This window comes from Haliotis rufescens, unplaced genomic scaffold (assembly GCF_023055435.1).
Source record: "Haliotis rufescens isolate VD_foot unplaced genomic scaffold, xgHalRufe1.0.p SCAF_10, whole genome shotgun sequence".
NCBI classification, from domain to species: domain Eukaryota; kingdom Metazoa; phylum Mollusca; class Gastropoda; order Lepetellida; family Haliotidae; genus Haliotis; species Haliotis rufescens.
Window position 1 is genome coordinate 39,977,838 of NW_025963780.1, and position 22,433 is coordinate 40,000,270.

At 42.8% G+C, this 22,433-nt stretch overlaps 2 protein-coding genes across 3 annotated transcripts in view; one reads left to right on the plus strand and one right to left on the minus strand.

Annotated features, from left to right (window-relative positions):
• LOC124142657 (integrin alpha-4-like) overlaps nt 1-22,433 on the plus strand; it is a 119,687-nt gene that overhangs the window by 84,506 nt on the left and 12,748 nt on the right. For both annotated transcript variants that reach the window (XR_007219562.1, XM_046511238.2), the window contains exons 2-14: nt 4,189-4,310; nt 6,453-6,568; nt 7,978-8,184; nt 9,648-9,696; nt 11,350-11,436; nt 12,471-12,553; nt 14,411-14,464; nt 15,193-15,330; nt 16,602-16,707; nt 19,062-19,247; nt 20,374-20,580; nt 21,230-21,402; nt 22,189-22,323. Coding sequence is in view for 1 of the 2 variants with exons in the window: in XM_046511238.2 (XP_046367194.1) it covers nt 4,189-4,310; nt 6,453-6,568; nt 7,978-8,184; nt 9,648-9,696; nt 11,350-11,436; nt 12,471-12,553; nt 14,411-14,464; nt 15,193-15,330; nt 16,602-16,707; nt 19,062-19,247; nt 20,374-20,580; nt 21,230-21,402; nt 22,189-22,323 (1,663 nt within the window). In the remaining variant the exon portion in view is untranslated. The remainder of the gene's footprint in view (nt 1-4,188; nt 4,311-6,452; nt 6,569-7,977; nt 8,185-9,647; nt 9,697-11,349; nt 11,437-12,470; nt 12,554-14,410; nt 14,465-15,192; nt 15,331-16,601; nt 16,708-19,061; nt 19,248-20,373; nt 20,581-21,229; nt 21,403-22,188; nt 22,324-22,433) is intronic.
• Nucleotides 2,000-3,090, minus strand: LOC124142658 (mitochondrial GTPase 1-like). Its single transcript, XM_046511239.2, has one exon. It carries the CDS (start codon nt 2,982-2,984, stop codon nt 2,016-2,018), a length of 969 nt encoding a protein of 322 aa, XP_046367195.2. The 5' UTR covers nt 2,985-3,090; the 3' UTR covers nt 2,000-2,015.

Genomic DNA, 22,433 nt, shown 5'->3' on the forward strand with positions numbered 1-22,433 from the left:
CATGGGTACAATGTGTGAAGCCCATTTCTGGTGTCCCCCGCCATGATATTGCTGGAATATTGCTAAAAGCGGCATAAAACCATACTCACTCACTCACACACTTAAGGCAACTTGTCCATCAGCTTGAGCCGCCAAAACGGAATTTGAGTTGAAAAGAAAATTCGTAAAGAAATATAAAACCTATTAGGGGCTGGGTCAGTTTATGAACGGACGAACGAGAAGAACAATACTTATATTTTACCAAGCTTGCTTAACAAACCACATGTACACTTGCACTGCATTAATCTTACTCACTATGCATATACGTCTCTGGATATCGACTGCCACGCTACACACGTTATTAATCATGTAAATCGGTTGCATTACCCTGACCTAGCTCTACTGTCTAAATCTGCTGACATTAATATATGACCTAGGAGAAATAAAAAGCCTGCCTTTCGCTGCAGTATGCATATGTGGTCTACAGTGCCCGTTCAACGAGCGTCCACGTGGAGAGTGTTGTTCATGAACAGCGCGCCACAAAGCCGTTCCACACCCTGTTAGTAAATGTTGTGACCTTTGCAAAGGTCAGACGCGCTATTTATGCCCCCGTATGTATGAATCTGATCCACTGACCGTAACACAGAGCTAGGTATCATCACCAATTTGACTTCCCAACTTCCGACAGATGTACAGTATTAGCTTTGCTCGCTCATTAAGGGCTGTCAACTTTTCAAGGATGTGGGCTTATGTTACAATACAGCTGTGAGATGCCGACAGATACACTAACCTAGGAGCCGGATTATTATTTCTCTAATACACAGTATTACACACATCAGGGAGAAACATGACCAGTCCTTTTTTCAACAAGGTTGCTCAAACACGTTTATCCGTCTAACCTAGTCTACTAGTATTAGTTTAAACTATGAGATGGTAATGTGGCTGTTAACCTTCTAGCGCCTCACAGGCAGCTTGGCTTGTATACTCCCCGGGGAGCTGAGAATGAAAATCGAGTGCTCACGGATTTATTGACTGGGGTAATAATGTAAGCGCCATGGGCACACGAGCTGGTATGGAGTTTGGCGCCATACAAGTGGACTCCACCGTCTAAATCTACGAGGCCCCATTTTGCCTACTATCCTCCACCGTCTAGTCTACTAGTCCCATCATCTACTATCCGCCAGTCTAAATCTACGAGGCCCCATCATGTCTACTATACTCCACCGTCTAGTCTACTAGTCCCATCATCTACTATCCGCCAGTCTAAATCTACGAGGCCCCATCATGTCTACTATACTCCACCGTCTAGTCTTCTAGTCCCATCATCTATCTACGATCTTCCAGTCTAATTCTACTGAACCCCATCATCTACTGTACTATTCACTACGAGTCCACAACATATGTCTACAATCTCTAAGTCTACTCAAGTAAGTACTAAGTACTCACCACCTGTCTTCTATTCACCACCGTCTACATCTACAAAGTCTCCACTGTATAGTATACTGGTCTGCTCAGACTAAGTCAAGATTGACCAGATAGCAAAATTAAGACCCACACCTTAAATATGTTAAAGATCTTCAGAAAGTTGCAGAAATCGTAGCTCGCATTCTTAGAGTTCTTTCGGAACCAGTGTGTTGTCTATCCGGGGGAAAAAAGGTTGTATACAAATTCATTGTAGGAAGTTGTGAAAAGGTGTTTCAGTTGAGTGAGTGAGTATGGTTTTACGCCGCTTTTAGCAATATTCCAGCAATATCACGGCGGGGGACACCAGAAATGGGCTTCACACATTGTACCCATGTTTCAGTTGAATGCCAATGCCTTGAACGTGAAGGAAACAGGGTACAGCAAACACAGCTCCTTTCACAAGCTCTATCAAAACATCCAGATCAATGTGGTGTCATTAAAAAAGACTTGAGCTTGACATTTGCCGTCTGTGAATGAATCCGCCTGTTCTGTTGGAAAGAAATTGTTTATGAGCAAATGTAAGCCAAAGAAGATCAAGAAACAACGAAACAAACTATTAGCTCAGGGATACTTTACTTCAATCTATCGTCATCAAGGAATGTCCTGCCAAATATTCCGTCTCTGTACGCACGAATCATTAGTTTGCCTGCCTCTTTGAAGTCGGGTCTTAATTTGTAGGAATTGTTAGAAAAATCACGAACTTTTAAAACCTTCTTATTTTTGATGGCGATATGAGCTAGCACATCTAGGATATTGTCTGTAGCTTTGGGGATCCCGAACACATCGGTATATGCAAAATTCCGCATCTTGTTCATCCTGTATAAGAGGTAGTCAGCTATTGTTTCCTCTTCAACTAAACAATCTGGTAGACATGCGCAAAGGGCAAGTCTCATGCCAGTTTCGACATCCGGGATTTGTGGTGTAAATATTCCTGGCGTGTCTATGATGTAGACTGGAGGGTCGGCATTCACTTTGATCTTAGAGGCTACACTTTTGGTAATTCCTGCCTCAGCGCCTACAGCAGCGGCCCGTCCCTTCCGCTTGATGTTCGCCCATCGCACAGTGTTTATAAAGGTCGACTTTCCAACATTAGGCACTCCTATCACCATGATACTGTATTCATTCAATCCCTGTCGACTGAAACGGGGTCTGGATTCTGTCAGGCTGATGATAGCGGGAAGGATTTCGCTCTTGAGAAATTTGCTCTGTTGAAACTGTCGGAGATCTGTGAAATAAACATGGTCGATGCCTTCAGAACGCAAACGGGTTTTCACGAGAGATTGACGAGATGTGTCGAGGTCGGCGAGATCTAATTTGTTTAATAAAAGCACGTGTGGTCTGAGTCTTAAAACGTCTCTAAAACGAGAGTTACGACCTGAAAACGGTATGCGAGAGTCGTGCACCTCGATAACACAGTCCACGTCTTTCAATGTGGCTTGTATTCTCTCCATGCCTTTGTACATGTGGCCTGGGAACCAGCGTAACACATCCTTACTGGGCAACGTGAAGGCTTGCCGGAACATCCCTGCGACCTGTGCCATTTTCTGCCTCTCGCCCCGTCTCGTTAGATTCAGCTGTTTCGTCTACATCCACGCATACTATGAGAACACATGTTTTGTGTTGATGACTGAAAGCGGAAGTGGCAACAAAGGGAACTTACTCTATCTTCTCGTTATAGCATAAACAAGAGTTGCGTACCTTGTACTAAAGTGTTTGAAGCACACGTAAAATAAAGAAAGCACCCACGTCAGCCGACACTTGTGAGGATAGATAGATAGATAGATAGATAGATAGATAGATAGATAGATAGATAGAAAGATAGATGTACAGTTTCAAAAGTAATAATCTAACAATTATATTGTGCAGGTTACGATGTTGAACACATAACTTGAAATTGCACAGGACGTTAAACGCATTCTACTGTCATACTGTACAAACAGCACACAACTAATCTACCACACACAGCATCCGCTGTTTATGATGCATTAATGTACTCAAATACATTACCCTCCCCTATGGTTGTCTTATTTTTAGATGACCCTCCCAATGTCCTTGTAGATTTTTTCATGATCCTCCATGAAAAGACAAAATAGAAAAGCCCATTATATTTATTAGAAAATGTCAAATTATTTCAAGACCCTCCCCAAATATGTGTACGACACTCCCCTAGCGATTGTCATATTTTGGGTGCTCCCCCCGATTACCCCGGCCCATCCCGCGCTGTAATAAATGACCAGTCCCTTACCCACTGATAAATGTTTCATATACCAAATAAAGACTTGCCTTGACTTATGCAACTCTCAGCGATATACTGAATAAAGACTTCCCTTGACTGATGCAGCTCTCAACGATATACTGAATAAAGACTGCCTAACTGATGCAGCTCTCAACGATATACTGAATAAAGACTTCCCTTGACTTATGCAACTCTCAACGATGTACTGAATAAAGACTTCCCTTGACTGATGCAGCTCTCAACGATATACTGAATAAAGACTTGCCTAACTGATGCAGCCCTCAACGATTCTTGATTTGACTGAAGCAGCTTTCAACGATACATTTTGTTTAGCATTAGCTTCTGTAGGGGGACATTGTTTAACACCACTCGGATCAATGTTATAGCTTTGTGTAGGCTTAAATGAAGCCATGTAACACTAAGTTACCTAAATGAAGCCATTTAACACTAAGTTAAAGGGACATGGTGTGTCTAGTACAGCGGGGTACAGAGTCCTGTTTGTGTTGCAGGATGTTGATTGGGGCTCCTTTAGCCGACGACGCAGACCTTCCTGAACTTGACCGCCCGGGAGTGTTGTACAAGTGTTCCTGGGCATACAACTCGTGTGAGAGAGTCAATGTGGATGATTCAGGTGAGAGAATCAATATAAATGATACTATGAGAAGAGATACAGTGAGAGAATCACTTGATGATTCAGGTGAGAGTCACTGTTAGTATTTCAGGTGAGAGAGTCACTGTGTGTGATTCAGGTGAGAGACTCGTTGTGTGTAAATCAGGTAAGAGTCACTGTGGATGATTCAGATGAGAGTCACTGTGGATGATTCAGGTGAGAGAGTTACTGTGGATGATTCAGATGAGAGAGTCACTGTGGATGATTCCGATGAGAGTCACTGTGAATGATTCAGATGAGAGTCACTGTGGATGGTTCAGGTGAGAGAGTCACTGTGGATGATTCAGATGAGAGAGTCACTGTGGATGATTCAGATGAGAGTCACTGTGAATGATTCAGATGAGAGTCACTGTGGATGGTTCAGGTGAGAGAGTCACTGTGGATGATTCAGAGAGACTCACTGTGGATGATTCAGGTGAGAGTCAGTGTGGATCATTCAGGTGAAAGAGTCACTGTGGATGGTTCAGGTGAGAGACCCCCTTGGGTTGAATCAGGTGCGAGACTCACTGTGGATGATTCAGATGAGAGAGTCACTGTGGATGATTCAGATGAGAGAATCACTGTGGATGATTCAGGTGAGAGAGTCACTGTGGATGATACAGGTGAGAGAGTCACTGGATGATTCAGATGAGAGAGTCACTGTGGATGATTCAGGTGAGAGAGTCACTGTGGATGATTCAGGTGAGAGAGTCACTGTGGATGATACAGGTGAGAGAGTCACTGTGTGTGATTCAGATGAGAGAGTCACTGTGGATGATTCAGGTGAGAGAGTCACTGTGGATGATTCAGTTGAGAGAGTCACTGCATGATTCAGGTGAGAGAGTCACTGTGGATGGTTCAGGTGAAAGAGTCACTGTGGATGATTCAGTTGAGAGAGTCACTGCATGATTCAGATGAGAGAGTCACTGTGGATGATTCCGATGAGAGTCACTGTGGATGGTTCAGGTGAGAGAGTCACTGTGGATGATTCAGAGAGACTCACTGTGGATGATTCAGGTGAGAGTCAGTGTGGATCATTCAGGTGAAAGAGTCACTGTGGATGGTTCAGGTGAGAGACCCCCTTGGGATGAATCAGGTGCGAGACTCACTGTGGATGATTCAGATGAGAGAGTCACTGTTGATGATTCAGGTGAGAGAGTCACTGGATGATTCAGATGAGAGAGTCACTGTGGATGATACAGGTGAGAGAGTCACTGGATGATTCAGATGAGAGAGTCACTGTGGATGATTCAGGTGAGAGAGTCACTGTGGATGATTCAGGTGAGAGAGTCACTGTGGATGATACAGGTGAGAGAGTCACTGTGTGTGATTCAGATGAGAGAGTCACTGTGGATGATTCAGGTGAGAGGGTCACTGTGGATGATTCAGTTGAGAGAGTCACTGCATGATTCAGGTGAGAGAGTCACTGTGGATGGTTCAGGTGAAAGAGTCACTGTGGATGATTCAGTTGAGAGAGTCACTGCATGATTCAGATGAGAGAGTCACTGTGGATGATTCAGGTGAGAGAGTCACTGTGGATGATTCAGTTGAGAGAGTCACTGTGGATGATACAGGTGAGAGACTTACTGTGTGTGATTCAGATGAGAGACTCACTGTGGATGATTCAGGTGAGAGGGTCACTGTGGATGATTCAGTTGAGAGAGTCACTGCATGATTCAGATGAGAGAGTCACTGTGGATGATACAGGTGAGAGAGTCACTGTGGATGATACAGGTGAGAGACTCACTGTGTGTGATTCAGATGAGAGAGTCACTGTGGATGATTCAGGTGAGAGAGTCACTGTGGATGATTCAGTTGAGAGAGTCACTGTGGATGATTCAAGTGAGAGAGTCACTGCATGATTCAGGTGAGAGTCACTGTGGATGGTTCAGGTGAGAGAGTCACTGTGGCTGATTCAGGTGAGACTCAACGTGGATCATTCAACACAGAGAGAGTCACTGTGTACAAGTACCTGTACCAAAACGTGGCATTGAAAAAATAAAAGAAGTTGAAATATATAGGTCAATCCTGACTTAAGGGGTTGAAATGATCTATTTCATAGGCCCTGATGAAATCACTGACAGTGAAACTGGATGAATTTTCTTATCATTTCTATTTATTCAGGAAATATTCGCCAGATCGTGCCCAAGTGGAAGAACGTCACGCTACACCACAGTAAGAACAAGCAGTGGCTTGGGGCGACGTTAGACATCAACATGGACGGCGACAACGGTGTCGTGGTGAGCTGGTCACACTGTTTTATAACTCGACCCACCTCAGTCACATATATTCTCGCTGTCAGCATTGGGAGAAACCATATTCGATTCACTAATTTCACTAATTTCACTAGTTTCTCTAGTTCCCTGTGTATCGCTATTTTAGCTCACAGAAATTCAAGGGAGCTATGTCGGGGTGCGTTGTCTGTCGTCCGTCCCTCCTTCGCAGACCTGTTCATTATCGAAACTACAAGGCGTATGAAGCTGAAACTTTCAGGAACGACCCCCATGGTGTCTCTGTAATGACCGCAAAGAATTCCGATCTGATTGTAAACATGGCCGCCGCGGCTGCCATGTTGAAAATGTAATCCTTGACCAGTTTCCACATGTAGCATTTTGAAACTTGATATTCATTAATTATGTGGTTCGCATACAACACGTTTCTTGACATATTTTATGATCCAACCACGATATTTTACCTTTTCAAACATTTATTAAAATTGACATTTCTGTACATTGTAGTGAGGCCTAAAATATATGTTCCGAAGTTTTGTTTTGCGATATTATGAATTTTGACACTGGTCAACCTTTACACCTAACAGCGTAATAGTTGATGTCATCAAAGTGATAATGATGTCATGGGCAATAAAAATCGAAGTTGGTGCAAAACTGGAAAAGGTCGTTGCACTTTCACTATGCTTCTAAGCATGTTCTCCGCGGATGCTGCTTGACTGGGGAAGTTGACAGTAATGTTGACATGCGAGTTCTTATATCTTCAAATCATTGCTCTTTTTAATTTGTAGGTTTACAGAAATGTTTTATAATTATATTCTCAAGAGCCTTAATGCGCAAAAAATGTTTCGATGATGATATCTACAAGAAGATTCGAGGTTGTTAAGGCATCATGGTCGACAGTGATGGTGGACATTTTTTCCCTTTATTCTATGGCACCAGCTTCATTAAATTACATCTTCTCTACAGTTCCTTTCTGTCGTTTGAAATTCCTGTGGAGGTGGTCTTCACTCATGGAACCAATGATTAAACGGTTTCTTGCAATGAACCGATATAGTTTTGACTTTGACTAATGGATGGGCTCGTTACCGAAAAAGAAATAAAAGGACTATTATTTTTATGTGACTTTTCTGTTTAGGAAGATAAAGAATTTCTTATAGTTTGTTCTTTCGTAGACAGGTGAGAGTCCTCATCTGACGATATAGTGTTAACGGACTTAACCACCATTCAATACTTTATTTAGTGCTAGTGCTGTTTTTGCTAAAAGGGTAATATTTTAGTGTTGCTCAGCGCAGTAATAATTGTGACTTAGCTTTAAAGACCATTTGTGAAACCTCACGTGTAAAAAAACGTTCACTATTTCGTCACGAACCTTTACCTGTGGGACTGTTATTTTCTGATTGCTATTATGTTTTTCGCAGGTTTGCGCCCCGAGATGGAGGGACAGGGAGTTTTTTGTTCAAGGTCATGAGTTCATGAATGGACTGTGTTACGAAGGCACCGGTCAACTGTTGTTTAACGAAAGTAGTTCCTGGCCTGTGCTGGAGTCATTCAGGAAGCAGATTCATACGCAAGGACATTATATGTACGGCATGGGAGCAATGGGGTTTTCTGCGGAGTACTCCAAGGTAAGCACGGTTTGATTATTCGTTCAAACCATTGGTCGAATTAAACAGTGTGTGTATTGTAAGTTTGGTTCAACGCCGCTTTGTCCGGGATGGGAAGAGTCGAACATTTTATTCACAACAATCTTTTTTCAGAACACTCGACATGACCAACAAACAAACCTGGAAACAAATGATCTTTTTTTTTCTTGATCCAATTCTTTTTCTTCATTACTTCACACAGCACATCAAAACATCTGATTTCAATGAGATTTACTCTGTCTGTTATGGAAGCGTATTCGTGCCACAATTCGTGTCTGATTTATGTTTAATCATCTATGTAGATGATATTTCTTAGACTGTGGCACGAATACGCTCCCATAGTCTGTCTGTTTGTCTGTCTGTCACCGTATTGCTCCTGGGACTGATTATAGATACTGACTCCGTGTACATCCGTGGCTCTCCACTCACACTCACTCACTCTCCACATGTCAAAATTATTTAAAATATATGTACTGTCTTCCCCAAACGTGGTTTAGGTTCTAGCAGTCATCAGTTTACCGATCCAACACTGAGGCACAGTCTTGTAAAATATTGGACAAAATTGAGATCCAAGATTTATAAGTTTATTACTTCTGCGCACGCCAGTGTGCATGGATGCATTTGGTAAAAGGCTACAACAACAAAACAAAAGAATTACCCCTTATGCAATAAGGAAAACACACATGTACGTGGGTACTTATACTACCTTGTGGTGGACTTCATATAAGTCCGAATCAGCCTGGCATAGCATTAATACTGAAAGAAGCGCCAGAGAAATCATTAGGCTTCAATAAACATCTATAAAAAACTATCTGGTGATTTTAAGTGCGCATCATAAAATTTACACGTGGTTCCTGATGCTACATTACACTAGACTTTTCACATACTGAATACACACAAAATATAACATAAGTTACATCCAAAAACTTATCTAAAAGGTTCTTAACAATATAATTAATAAACTTACACTATGGATGGCTGAAGTTCGACTTGATATAGCATGCAATGCCAAAAACCAATGTGGGGAACCCACTGACCAATGTCACTGTTGCGACCGACGAACGTTCTAAAACTAGCACTTCCGGTCCTAACCGAAGCGCATGATTGAGAACCAGTGGAATAAAAAATCACTGTTACTTGTAACGGCACAATATATAAAGATATCGCAACTCGCATACAGTGAAACTCCGTTAGTCTGGACCTCGTTATTCCGGAAGCCCTGTTGTCAGGACGATCGCTGTCAGAAACGTCTACCGTGACACTAAGGACAATACTCATTATTCGTTCATCCGGATATTTGTTAATGCGGCCGATTTCATTGGGGTCGGTACCGTCCGGATTAACGGGGTTTAACTGTATATCATACCAATCGCATCTTAATCATTCTTATTTATTCCTACTTGATGACGATTCACTGTAGCATGGCAATGATTCTAATGTTGCAGGACGGGGAGTTTCTAGTGATGGGATCCCCAGGACTTAACGACTGGACAGGTAGCTACACCCTTAAACACCGGAACCTTCTTTATCCGGACACTCGTTAGATTCTTCATTTTTCAGAAGAAAATTATTCCATAAGTATCATTTGGCCAAGTGCTTCTTCCATATTGCAAACAGGTCGTTAGTCTGGACTGGTTTGGTGTGAACTGAAACCGTCTCGATTGACGAGGTTCCACTGGAGGGTACCCAGTAATCCACTAAGCACTAATAATATGTGGATTCCGGGTTAGAACAGGTCCACAGCAACCGGCGCTTGGCGAGATGCTTGGTCGGGTGGTCAGACCCGATGACCTAGTTAATTGTGTTTCATCGTACTCTGACTGCTAGGGGACCGCCTCCGTGGTCTACTGACAGAGCGCCATCGAGGAGAGCGGAAGGTCCGGAGTTCGATGCCCGGCCGCGTCATACCAAAAGACGTTAAAAGATGGTACTTATTGTTACTCTGTTTGACGCTCAGCATTAAGGGGCTATAACAAGGACTGGTCGGCTCGGAGTCACTATACTGTGTCTTGAGTGGGGTATTCATGATAAACTGCGGCATAGTATCTCAGTGAGCTAGCACGATAAATCGGCATCAGTCCGGTCTTGTTCAAGCAGCCACACACACACGTGCATGCCAGTCGTTATATAAGTGCAATAATCTTGGACGCGACGTTAAACCCCATTTCACCTCACCTGACTGCTAGGGGCGTTGCTCATGGTATCGACCTCTGGTTTGTACGGTCGTTGTCGATTGTTGACAGGCCTCTGTCATATAGCTGGAATATATGTTGCTGAGTGCGGTGTTTAACAAAACACAAAGAAAGAAATTATACACCATGTCGAGGTTACGATGGATTCACCATAACCGTGCGTCAGGATTGATTATTAATATGTTGTTGTTTTTTTACTCGTCCTGGAATCTGATGGGATCACTAATTTCGTCATAAGCAAAACCGAAATACGGATTCCGTGTTCACTGCTTCGTTCAGTTGCATGTATTTATTGAAAGGATATTTGCATTTTCTTGTCAAAAAACATGACAACGATGACATTGTCGCTCGTGGATGCGCCACTCATGAAATTATCAACTTTGTCAGGTCACTCGATAAGACAAATATGTGATTTGACAAGAACGGCAAATGTTATTTATTAAATATATTTTTTGCTGATCTTCGCGATCTTTCTCTGAAAACCATAGTGCCATTGAGGCGGACAGAAAGTCCCGAATGTGACATTGATAAAATATTTTCACATAAATACAGTATTTCATCAGTAAATGCATACGATGTGTCCCACGCGTGTCTTGACCCGTGAAGATCCGGGGTAGAATAGGTCTTCAGCAACCTATGCTTGTCGTAAGAGAAGACTAAGGGGATCGGGTGGTCAGACTCGCTGACTTGGTTGATGCATGTCATCGATCCCAATTGCTCGTGGATCGATGCTCATGATATTAATCACTTGATTGTCTGGTCCAGACTCGATTATTTACAGATCGCCGTCATGTAGCAGGAATAGTGCTGATTGCGGCGTTAAACAACAAACAAACCAACCACACGTGTCTCCTGACCGTACTAAGCACCAGGTCAGGTTAACGAATACAGCCCAGGACACACACATTATGTCATACAAGTGGTAACCTTGCTGTTCCTCATTTTATTTCTTAAGGTGGAGTTATTCGTGTGAGCGGTGGCCATCAATCCAGGCCAAAGATATTCGAACCATCTCGGAGGATATTTAATAACTCTTACATTGGTAAGTATAAATTACGTGCATCTTGGACACAGCCCAGTAATGCTTGAAATGACATCACCATAGTTTAGCGACCCGTGAAGATCCGGGTAAGAAAAGGTCTACAGCAACCCATGCTTGCCGTAAGAGGCGACTTTGCTTGTCGTAAGAGGCGACTAACGGGATCGGGGTGTTAGGCTCGCTGACTTGGTTGATGCATGTCATCGTATCCCAATTGCATAGCTCGATGCTCACGATGTCAATCACAGGATTGCCTGGTCCAGACTCGATTATTTCCAGACCGACTTAATATAGCTGGAATATTGCTGAGTGCGGCGTTAAGCAAACAAACAAACAAACCAGTTTAGTTTAGCTGACTCATTATGTTATTGTATGGCTTCTGCTCTGACGCAGGAATCTTGACTATATGACATAATCCGATGTTGTTGTCACTACCCGTCAGAACAGTTAACATCGACAGCGCCCCGGGGGATAACCAGATGTACGCATGTGGGGAGTCGAACCCGGGTCTTCGGCGTGATGAGCGAACGCTTTGACCACTAGGCTACTCCACCGCCCCGGTAACGGGTTAGGATAGGTCCCTAGCAAAGTATGTTTTTTCGCACAAGGCGACTAAAATGGCAGTGTTGGACAACTGGCATGACAGATTAACTGTGCTAATATGAAAAAATCGGGTGGTCTTTAAAGGTATGTAGGATTTACGAAATCCAAGACCCAAGTATATCCACAGTTTGTTTAGGCCAATCAAAGACGTACCAACGTTCGACCACTCGCACCTCACGGCTGGGGGTCTTTCACATGTGTTGTCGATTGGCTTGGCCCGATTGCGCGGCGCACATCGCCAAAGGCTATCGCTGCAGGCTTCCTATCCTTTGTATGTACGTCCGTGGGCCAATGATATGCGTATATCGTATATAATCTATTAAGATGTACCGCATGTGTCGTACCGTCGGGATCTGTAAGTCAGAAACAAACCATAACTCGTTCTTGTTGCACATTTAAATCTGCTTAATTCAGGTTTAAACTGGTATTTTCAGGTTACGCAATAACGACGGCCCATTTGTCCTCTGACGCAGTTTTCATCATCGCAGGGGGTCCACGTGCCGAGAACAAAGGCAAGGTTAGGTGTGTTATATTACGCTACTATACTGTAAAACTGCTTCTGGTGAACACAGCAAGAAACAACCTTTAATATAGACTGGCCTGACTGTTGATCCCGATGTATATGCATGAGTGATAACGGTCATAACGTTCTAGGGTTCAATGCAATTTGCCTACAGAAGTTACTGTTGGTACATTTACAGTGTACTTTCAGTTTCATCCCTATTTATGTAAATGGACTGAACCACTATTGATTGACTTAGTTTTGCTAAGAGATCAGCCTCAGGGTAAAAGTTTAAATTAGTTTTCAATATCTGCAGATTACTGTAAGAACCGATAGTAAATAAAAAATGAGTAGAGGAATTGAATACTTATTTCTATATAAACAACTAAACAAAAACAACAAAATAATACAGAACCAATCATATCAATTAACTAATTTAAAGATCAACGCAATTTACGTTTCTCTGTCTGTGTGCGTGCTTGCGTGCGTGCGTGCGTGCGTGCGTGCGTGTGTGTGTGTGTAAGTGTGTGTGTGTGTGTGCATGCGTGCGCGCATGCTTGAACTAGTCCGGTTTTATAGTGCCAGACGATTTATAGTGCCAGCCGATTGAGATGCCACAGTTTAACATGAATATCCCCACTCAGATACAGTACACTGACTCCGAGCCGAACAGTCCTTGTTTTATGCCCTAAGTGCCGAGCGCCCGGCAGGGTAACAACAAGTACCATTCTTGAAACGTCCTGACGCGGGCCGGAAACCCTTTTTTAACCATACTTAACATTTATTCATTCGGGAATAGTTTGATGAGTATGCCAAAGGTTAAGGTATAACAACACTATAACTCATTTGGTGATACAGAATTACACCCTTACTGAACGGGAATATTGCTAAATCACAAAGAGCTGCATCCGCGATAGACGCTTGAGCATACTCATTAAATTGTTATCGTCGGTATTTATAATGCACCGGAAATAAGTATTGTTACGTGTTGGACCATCTTCTCGAGGCAAGGGAGTTAACTGACAATAAAAGTCAAGTTTCCACCCTTGCCGAGCTAGGCTGGAATTCCCGGGCTCGATCGTAGCGCCACCAGAGGCTATTACGAGTTATGTCCCTTCTAAGCCTCTCATATGGACCAATCAGATTTCACCTCTCGAAATCACTTGCATTTGCTTCAAGCAAAATGGCGGCGCCCAGTCAAGACGATCTGATCGAGAATCAAGATCTATATTGTGATAAAACGGGTCTTACATCTAGAAGTGCATCAAATCACGTGAGCACCATGATTAACAACATTAAAAGATTTGGAAAATACCTGTTGACAACGAGTCGGCGGTGCACATGCTTTGCAAATCCTGCAATCGAACGAAATCTGCATTACAGTTCACGAACCGGATTTCGATTCTGTTGAGCTATTTTGATTGGACGATGCATAGACTCGTTAGTCCAGCCAAACTGTAACTCCATAATACCAGCCTAGTTGGGCAAGGGTGGAAACTGGACTTTTATAGTCAGTTAACTCACTTGCCTCGAGAAGATGGTATTGGACGTAAGGTAACGTCGACGGCATAGAATGAACCTATTGTCAATCAAACACTATTTCCTCCTGCCAATCAAATGATCAGAAAATACGAAGTGCCACAGAGTCCGCCATATTGTCCGGATATGGTATAGATTTGTACCACATTGTTGCTGCCGCCTGTTGGATAAAATCGCTAAGTTTGCGTCACAAACCAATAACACACAATTAGCCGTCAAATACAACAACCAGTTTTTGCTTTTATTCTGTTGTTGTCCAATTTATTTTTATATTTTGTATTCCTATACATCGCTGAGATTGAGACTCATGACACATATCTCACTGTGTTGCAGGTGTTTATTTACGACTACAACTTCGACGTGATGTTGGTGCTGGAGGGACATCAGGTAGGTGGCGCTGCAGAAAGCTTCTTTACCTCCACAAAATTGTGCCGTCCGCGTCAGACGTAAGCCTAAGGAGTAAACAGGAGCCATTATCAGTGGGTCTTATTAATTATTTGGTTTACGCATCCGCCGACCAACAAGTAAGATGCAGATATAAATTTCTGGAAAGTCTGTTTATTGCTTTCATGAATGAAAAGTAATCATTTCAAAACAACTACTTAAAATATCGATTAACATATCAATATAAAAAAGCGTTTGTTTTTTTAAATGGATGTGTATTTTAATTTCAACAAACCGTCCTACTGAAAGCATCTTGAATAAAGTAATCAAAAATATGACTACAAATGGGGCAATGGGCTTTGACCAGTTGGTATTTCTAAGTTTGATAAAAAACGTACAAAGTCCACTTTGTTGGTTTTGTCCGAAAACTCGGATATCATGAAATATCAAGCAAGTTGGTTTGTTTGTTGTTTAACGCCGCAATCAGCAATAACACATCTATCTCACGGTGGTGTGCATAAAAACGAATCTGGGCTAGACAATCCAATGATTGACATCACGAGCACCGATTTGTGCAATTAAGACGATGACAAGTCAGCATGCCTGGCCACCTGACACCGTTAGACGCCTCTTACGACAAGCATGCAATCCTACAGACATGTTATTTTGAATTATAAATATTGTGGTTTAAGAACAAAAATGTGACACTTGTATTATTTATTCGATTTCAGTTTGGCAGTTACTTCGGCGCATCTTTATGCGCAGCCGATTTAAATGGCGACGGCCTTGATGACCTTATTGTTGGCGCGCCTTTATTCTCAGAGGTCACGGACGAAGGTCAAGTTTATGTCTACATCAATAAGGAGTTTGTAAGTGTTCTCATCAAAAAAATCTTGATTGGTTATCTCAAATTAAAAGTAGTTCTAGGATAGGTATAGTCCATCCGTATGCAGAAAAAATACTCATCACATGATCCAACCCTACCCTTCTCTGCTGTTTGCTATCGGCGGCGTTGACACAAAGCCTTTGACGACCAGAAATTTGTCGAATTGTCATCATGATATATCATAAAATAATTGTAGAAAATTATTTGTTCTGAAAGTCTTCCATCGTTATGTTTTCTGGTACGTACACCTTACTTTCCTGTGAACAGTATCAATATCCATTATATTAAATGCTCACTTAAGAATATCTTGACTTTTATGTCTCTTTGCCAGGAGTGAGTGAGTTTGATTTTACGCCGCTTTTAGCAATATTCCAGCAATATCACGGCGGGGGACACCAGAAATGGGCTTCACACATTGTACGCATGTCGGGAATCGAACCAGGGTCTTCGGCGTGACCAGCGAATGCTTTAACCACTAGGCTACCCCACCGCCCCTTTGCCAGGAAAAAGATGAGAATTTTTATATAATAATGCATGGTAAAGCAGTCAGGACGGAGTACATAACGGTACATTATATCATTGGATCGCTGCCTCTTCTTTTCGACATTTCCGAGGTTGACGACAATCGAGGGAAGTACGTAAACAAATTAAATTAGCCCAACTACACAAACATTGTTGTGATGTATTTTTCATCAATGTTTATTGGGGCACGGTGGACAAGTTCTCTCAGTCGTCTCCATTCGCGATTTGCTGCGTCCCTTAGATTTATCGTTCGAATCCCAGATTCGTACTGATGACCACATAATCATCCTAAGTCTCTCATCACCATGTCCCTGCATTGGATTTTCACCAAAACTGGTTCATCATATATTTGTTTTTTGTCCTACGGAGAGCGGAAGGTCGGGGATTCGATCCCCGGTCGCGTCATACCAAAAGACGTTAAAAGATGGCACTTGTTGTTACCCTACCTGGCGCTCGGCAATAAGGGGCTAAAACAAGGACTGGTCGGCTTGGGGTCAGTACACAGTGTCTGAGTGGGGTATTCATGTTAAAACTACGGTATGGTGTCTCAGTGGGCGAGCATTAGTCGGCATTAGTTCAACTAGTACAAACAGCCACACACACACGCGCACACACACACACACGTACACGTGCATGCAACGTCACTATATATGTGCAGTTATCTTGAACGCGGTGTTAAACCCCATTCCATCTCACCTCCTTTCATTCAAATCCATCTTTGATGTCTTACAGTTCAACCTGGAACTGGAAGCCGAGTTGTCGGGCTCGAACACCCCCGCCTCCCGGTTTGGGACGACTGTAGGTAACATCGGAGACGTCAACAGAGACGGATATCAGGGTGAGACAAACTGCTGCCCACATAGTGTAGAAACGTGTGTCTGTTTAAGGCAGTTGATGAATGAAACCATGTATAACTCGTCGAAGTCAAATGAGCCCATCTTCCCGAGGCAAGGGAGTTAACGGGCTGTAAAAGTCCAGTTTCCACCCTTGCCGAGCTTGACTGGAATTTCCATCCTCGGTCGTAGCGCCACCATTGGCTATTTCGAGTTATGTCCCTTCTATGTTCATCAAATCACTTGAGCACCTTGATAAAAAACATGAAAAGGTTAGCAGAATATCTGTTGGCCCAGTTGGCGGTAAACATGTTTTGCAAACCCTGCAGTCGACTGAAATCGGCACGTTGAAATCCATGTTGTTTACGAACCGGATGTCTAGTTCGTCACGCGAGTTTGATAGGACTGTGTATAGACTCAAAATGTAATTCCGGAATACCAGCCTTGTTCCGCAAGGGTGGAAAATGGATTTTTAAAGTAAGTTAACGCCCTTGCCTCAGGAAGATGAATGAACCTTTCTCCATGTATGAACTTTGAGCGAACCCTACCATTGAAGCAATGTGTGGAGTGTGATGTCAATCGAAATACCATTCCCGTCTGAACCGTTTGTAAAACGAGCGCTGATTGGTCGAGTGCTCGCTGGTTTCCCTGTCGTTGGAACCAGACCGTCGTGTGATTCGTTGATTATTAATAGCGGCCGTTTGTATTCACGGGTGATGGCATGACGTATAGTGTATACATATATACCCGTGAAGAATTGACCATGAATGTTAAGAGAACAGGATAATGCGAAGACAAATCAAAACAGAAATCTCGCAAACTCGAATCCCATCAATTCGTTATGTCGTAACTCCAAGGACAATATTGTGTTATATCATTGTTACGCTTGTCTTGAACTACGGACGACTCGAGCGACTTTCCATGGTCCTTACGACTTTAAATTAAATAAATATGAAAACTTTTGAAGCCACAAAACTCTTTCTATAATCATCCATACGATAAGCGCAGACCATTGTACGATGCTGACCATATCATAAGTGATGATAATAGGGTGAGCGGTGGCACCCATCACAAACACATGCAAAGGCAAGTCAAGTGTCTACCTGAACAGGAACAAAAGGTTCAAGTTAAAATAGGGAAATGCATTGGGCATTATTTTTGTCACAGATGCGTCAAATTTGGAAATGTTCTCCACATGTAAAAAAACCTCTTAAATTACTAAGGACTGTTGTCACTTTGATCAAACAACTTTTAAGCAAACGCCGTATGACGCTCTTTGAAATCGTGAATCGAAACGGCATGCTTGATTGTACCTCCAAAGTTGTGACATGTAGACAAAGGCTGGAGGTGCTGGAATATTTAAGGGAAGTTTACTTTTGGCAAGTTGAAGTCATCCCTCTTGTCATAAAGTGTCTTCACACGTCATTTTTCAGTGGTTTCGTAATTCTGTGTACAAATAAATTGGTTCAGTGAAGATTGTGATAAGAAATGAATATGCCACCAAAGCACCCCAACCATTTTTGAAATATACATTTTTGCCGAGAAAAGGAAACGTATTGATCTTCAAAGATAATATCTCCCATCAGCGGTTGTATATTATGCGAACCTTTTTTATTTTTAATAGTTTTAAATCAAATTATTTTTAAAAAAAGTATAACCATGGAAGTATTCTTTGAGTGCTGACAAAGCGCTAGTTCACTTCGTGTTTTAATAGTATATATCGCATATTTATATGTTCATTTGAAACTCAATCATATGATAATATCAACTGAGGAGTACAGTTTGTTTTGATCCTCAGTATATATGCAACTGGGAAAGGTATACTGGTGGCTGGAAATAAGGGAACAACAATAACGGGACTCATGTTTGGGGCATGAGAATTCGAACATGCACGTATACCCCAAAGCTGATGCATTATTTGACAATGAAGATATTACACGGTGATATATTTTATGTATCAGTTTGGTTCAACAAACATATCAGAGTTAAGTCAAATATTATTTGGCAAAACATTCTTTATTTCCCTGAGTTCCTTTCTTCGTTTCTTTTCTGTATCCCGCGACTGTTCATTCCGGGGGTGTAATAGTAAACACGTCCCATTTTGATTCTGGAAAACCATTTGTCCACAAACTCTCCATGCTGTGGCCCGTCTCGGTCAAAGGTATTTACTAAATTCAACATGTTGTTTTCATGAGTACATACCAAGGGAGAACAAATGAAAAAGAATTGTTTCTAAAACTCAAAATTAAAACTATGAGAATATATTCCTTTGCTCAATACTCATGTTTTGTTTTGCAAATACATTAACGTGTTTCTACAGATATCATGACTGCAGCGTTATTGTTTGTGTGTGTGTCAGATATCGCGGTGGGAGCGCCGTTCGAGGACGGCGGCAGGGGCGTGGTGTACATCTACAACGGAGCAAAGAGTGGACTACACAAGAAATTCTCCCAGCGTGTCGCCGCAAGGGACCTCTCGTCCCGACTGTCCAGCTTTGGCTGGAGCATCTCCCGACCCGTCGACGTTGACAAGAACCAATATGTCGGTATGTCTCTCTCTCTTCCCTCACTCACTCGCTCACTCACTCACTCAAAACGCCCAACCACCTACGCACGCTCCCAACTATCCAGACATCAAGACACACGCACTCACTCAATCACTCACCGACGCACGCTCCCAACTATCCACAAATCCAGACACGCTAACTCATGAACGAACGATTTATGTCGTAACCAACATCTTGGTCAGTGAATTCTGTCTCATGTCTTGATACACTCGCCGGAAATATATGTCGCGACCAGTATGCTTATAACTGAATTCTCCCTTGAAACACGCCACAAATGTTGGTCACAGCATGTTGGTCAGTGAAACCAAGAACATTCTCGGATCAATGTGTATTTATTCAGAGTGTTTGTTTGTTTGTTTGTTTGTTGTTTAACGCCACATTCAGCAATATTCCAGCTATATCACGGAGGTCTGTAAATAATCGAGTCTGGACCAGACAATCCAGTGATTAATATCATGAGCATCGATCCACGAGCAATTGGGATCGACGACATGTATCAACAAAGTCAGCGAGCCTGACCACCCGATCCGGTTAGTCGCCTCTTACGACAAGCATAGTCGCCTTTTACGGCAAGCATGTGTTGATGAAGACCTATTCTACCCCGGATCTTCATGGGAGTTATTCAGATTGTGTGAGATTAGTTTCAAGCCGCATTGAACAAGGTTACAGTTATGTCACGGTGTGTCAGCTTGATATGAGCCAGTAATGATTGTGCTGAAATCCACGATCACGGATATGGTGCTGTAAAACCGGACACTGATATCGGAGCGAATCTGGGATTCAAACCCAGGATCAGAGGGTTATTTCTAACAGACATACAGCCGCGGAACACAACTCTGTTTGGACTGGACTGGACCATCCTTGCTCTGACGATTATATATCACAGACAGGTTGTATACCCTCCATGGAGCTGAGAATAAATCGAGTGCACACTGATCCATTGACCCGGATAATAATGTGGCGCCATTAACATTCATTTGAGTGGAATTTGGCGCTTTATTATTATCATTATTGTTGTTGTGGTTGTTGTTGTTGTTATTATTATTACCTATGAATGGAAGATATGTTTGATATTTAAGTTATTTATTTTATAATTTTGTTCCAGACGTTCTCATCGGAGCCTTCTCGTCAGACAGTGCAGTTCTTCTTCGCACACAGCCTGTCATAAACCTTCAGGTTACCATGGAGATCAGACCACGTGTCATCCGCCCGGATGGACAAGCGAACTGTCTGTACAGGGGGGCACCTGCTATCTGCATCACGGCGCGGATCTGTGCGCAGTACGACGGCATCAACGTCCCGGAGACACTCGGTATGTATAGCCTGGAGGCTGCCACACTGTTGATGCTTGGTAAACGTCCGCGACCTGCATCACTTCGGGCTTTCCTCCCACAGTAAGCTGACATGCCGTGATGTAACTGGAATGCCTCACTCACTCACTCTCCCTCACTCATACCCACTGATGATGTTGAATCAAGTTAGAGAGGGGCAGTTTAAATTGTACAAAGTAGGATAAAACATGAAATAACAATAAATTCCTCAGGAATATTGTCTTCGCTGTGAAAGTGTTGACATCCTCGAAGAACAGATTCGCAAGAATTTATATTGCGGGGGGTGATGCAGAACTTGCTCTTGCGATACTTCACTTGAGTAGTTTCAGTTAAAGAACGCTGATGGCTCGAGATGTGATTGTGTGTGTGTTGGGGAGGGGGGGGGGGGGGGGGGGGGGGGTAGGGATGAGGTGGAGAGAGATGGTGGCCAGGGGTGCGTGTGAGCCGGAAAAACATTTTCCTCAAGAAGTATTGTTTGATTATATGCCTGATTTATTGATCGTCCTGAAAACAAATGTTGAAAGCGTATAATTACGTATAATTGTACAGGTGATCCTATCAGAATAACAAAAATGTCTCGAACCACTGGCCGAGAAAATATTGTATCTGTACTATTACTCCCTGCTGCAGAGATCGACGTCATCCTGAAGGTGGACACGCTGGAGAGGCACCGCAATGTCAGAAGGAGGCTGTTCCTGCAGGACCCCGGAAGTAGCCAGGAACGGGTGTCAATGAACATCCCCATGAGACTGTCAGCTGGACGCGATATGGACTGCATGCCAGAGATTGCCATCTTCACACGGGTAAGATTCGCAGACCCGAACCCTGGTGACAATGGTCCTTGTGTTTCAACGGGTAAATCTAGAATATCCATGCCACGTTTTCTAGGGCGCCGATCCTCAAACCGATCGTGTTTGGTCCGCAGATTCGACATTTCGAACAAATAATTTTCCTAAACATTTCAATTAATCATGTCATCATTTTCCCAAGGTAAGGGAGTCCACTTTCCACCTCTCATATCACTTGCATTAGCATGAAACAAAATGGCGGCGCCCAGTCAGACGGTCTCGTCAATAATCAAGATCTATATTGCAATAAAACGGGTCTTACATCGCGAAGTGCATCCAATCATTTGAGCACCTTGTGAAGAAACATGACTATATTTGGAAAACATCTGTTGATGATCAGATGATGGTACACATACTTTGTAAATCCTGCAGTCGACCACAATCGCCGTGGTGTCGATTATTTATGAACCGGATGTCGATTTCGTTACGCGATTTTGATTAGACTATGACATTTTACTCATTATTCCACTATTTGAACTGGAAATTACACCTTTTTCTCAAGGCTTTCGAGTGTTAAGTTGTATTTGGGATTCATGTGTGAGCAATGAGACCCAGAGAGTAAAATTAGATGGTATTCGGTAATCAGGGGAGGGTCGGGTCTGCCACCCTCATGTTGCTATTGCGGTTGTAAATCGACACACCAACAGGCGTGTTTCCCCGCATACAATACTTCCCTCTGACTATCTGTGTTCTTATGAGACAAAATATTATGTAAATAGTTTCTTTGTTGTTGGTTCACAGAAAAGTCGTGACGTCATCACCCCATTGCAGATGGAACTAGATCACGTGATCAAACCGGGTACAACTGGTGTGGACAGGCACTGTGATATTTGTGCTGTGCTCAACATATATCACCCCCAGACATTTAAAACACAGGTAGGCAAAACAAGTTGTTGTTGCAGGTTCAAGAAGGACAGGCTTCCAGAACAAGAAAGACCGCATCCGTGGTCTAGTGGTAGAGCGTCCGCCCGGATAGCGGGAGGTTC

Excerpts from the sequence above, each read along its gene's own strand:
- LOC124142658 (XM_046511239.2), bottom strand. The coding sequence starts at position 2,984 with ATGGCACAGGTCGCAGGGATGTTCCGGCAAGCCTTCACGTTGCCCAGT.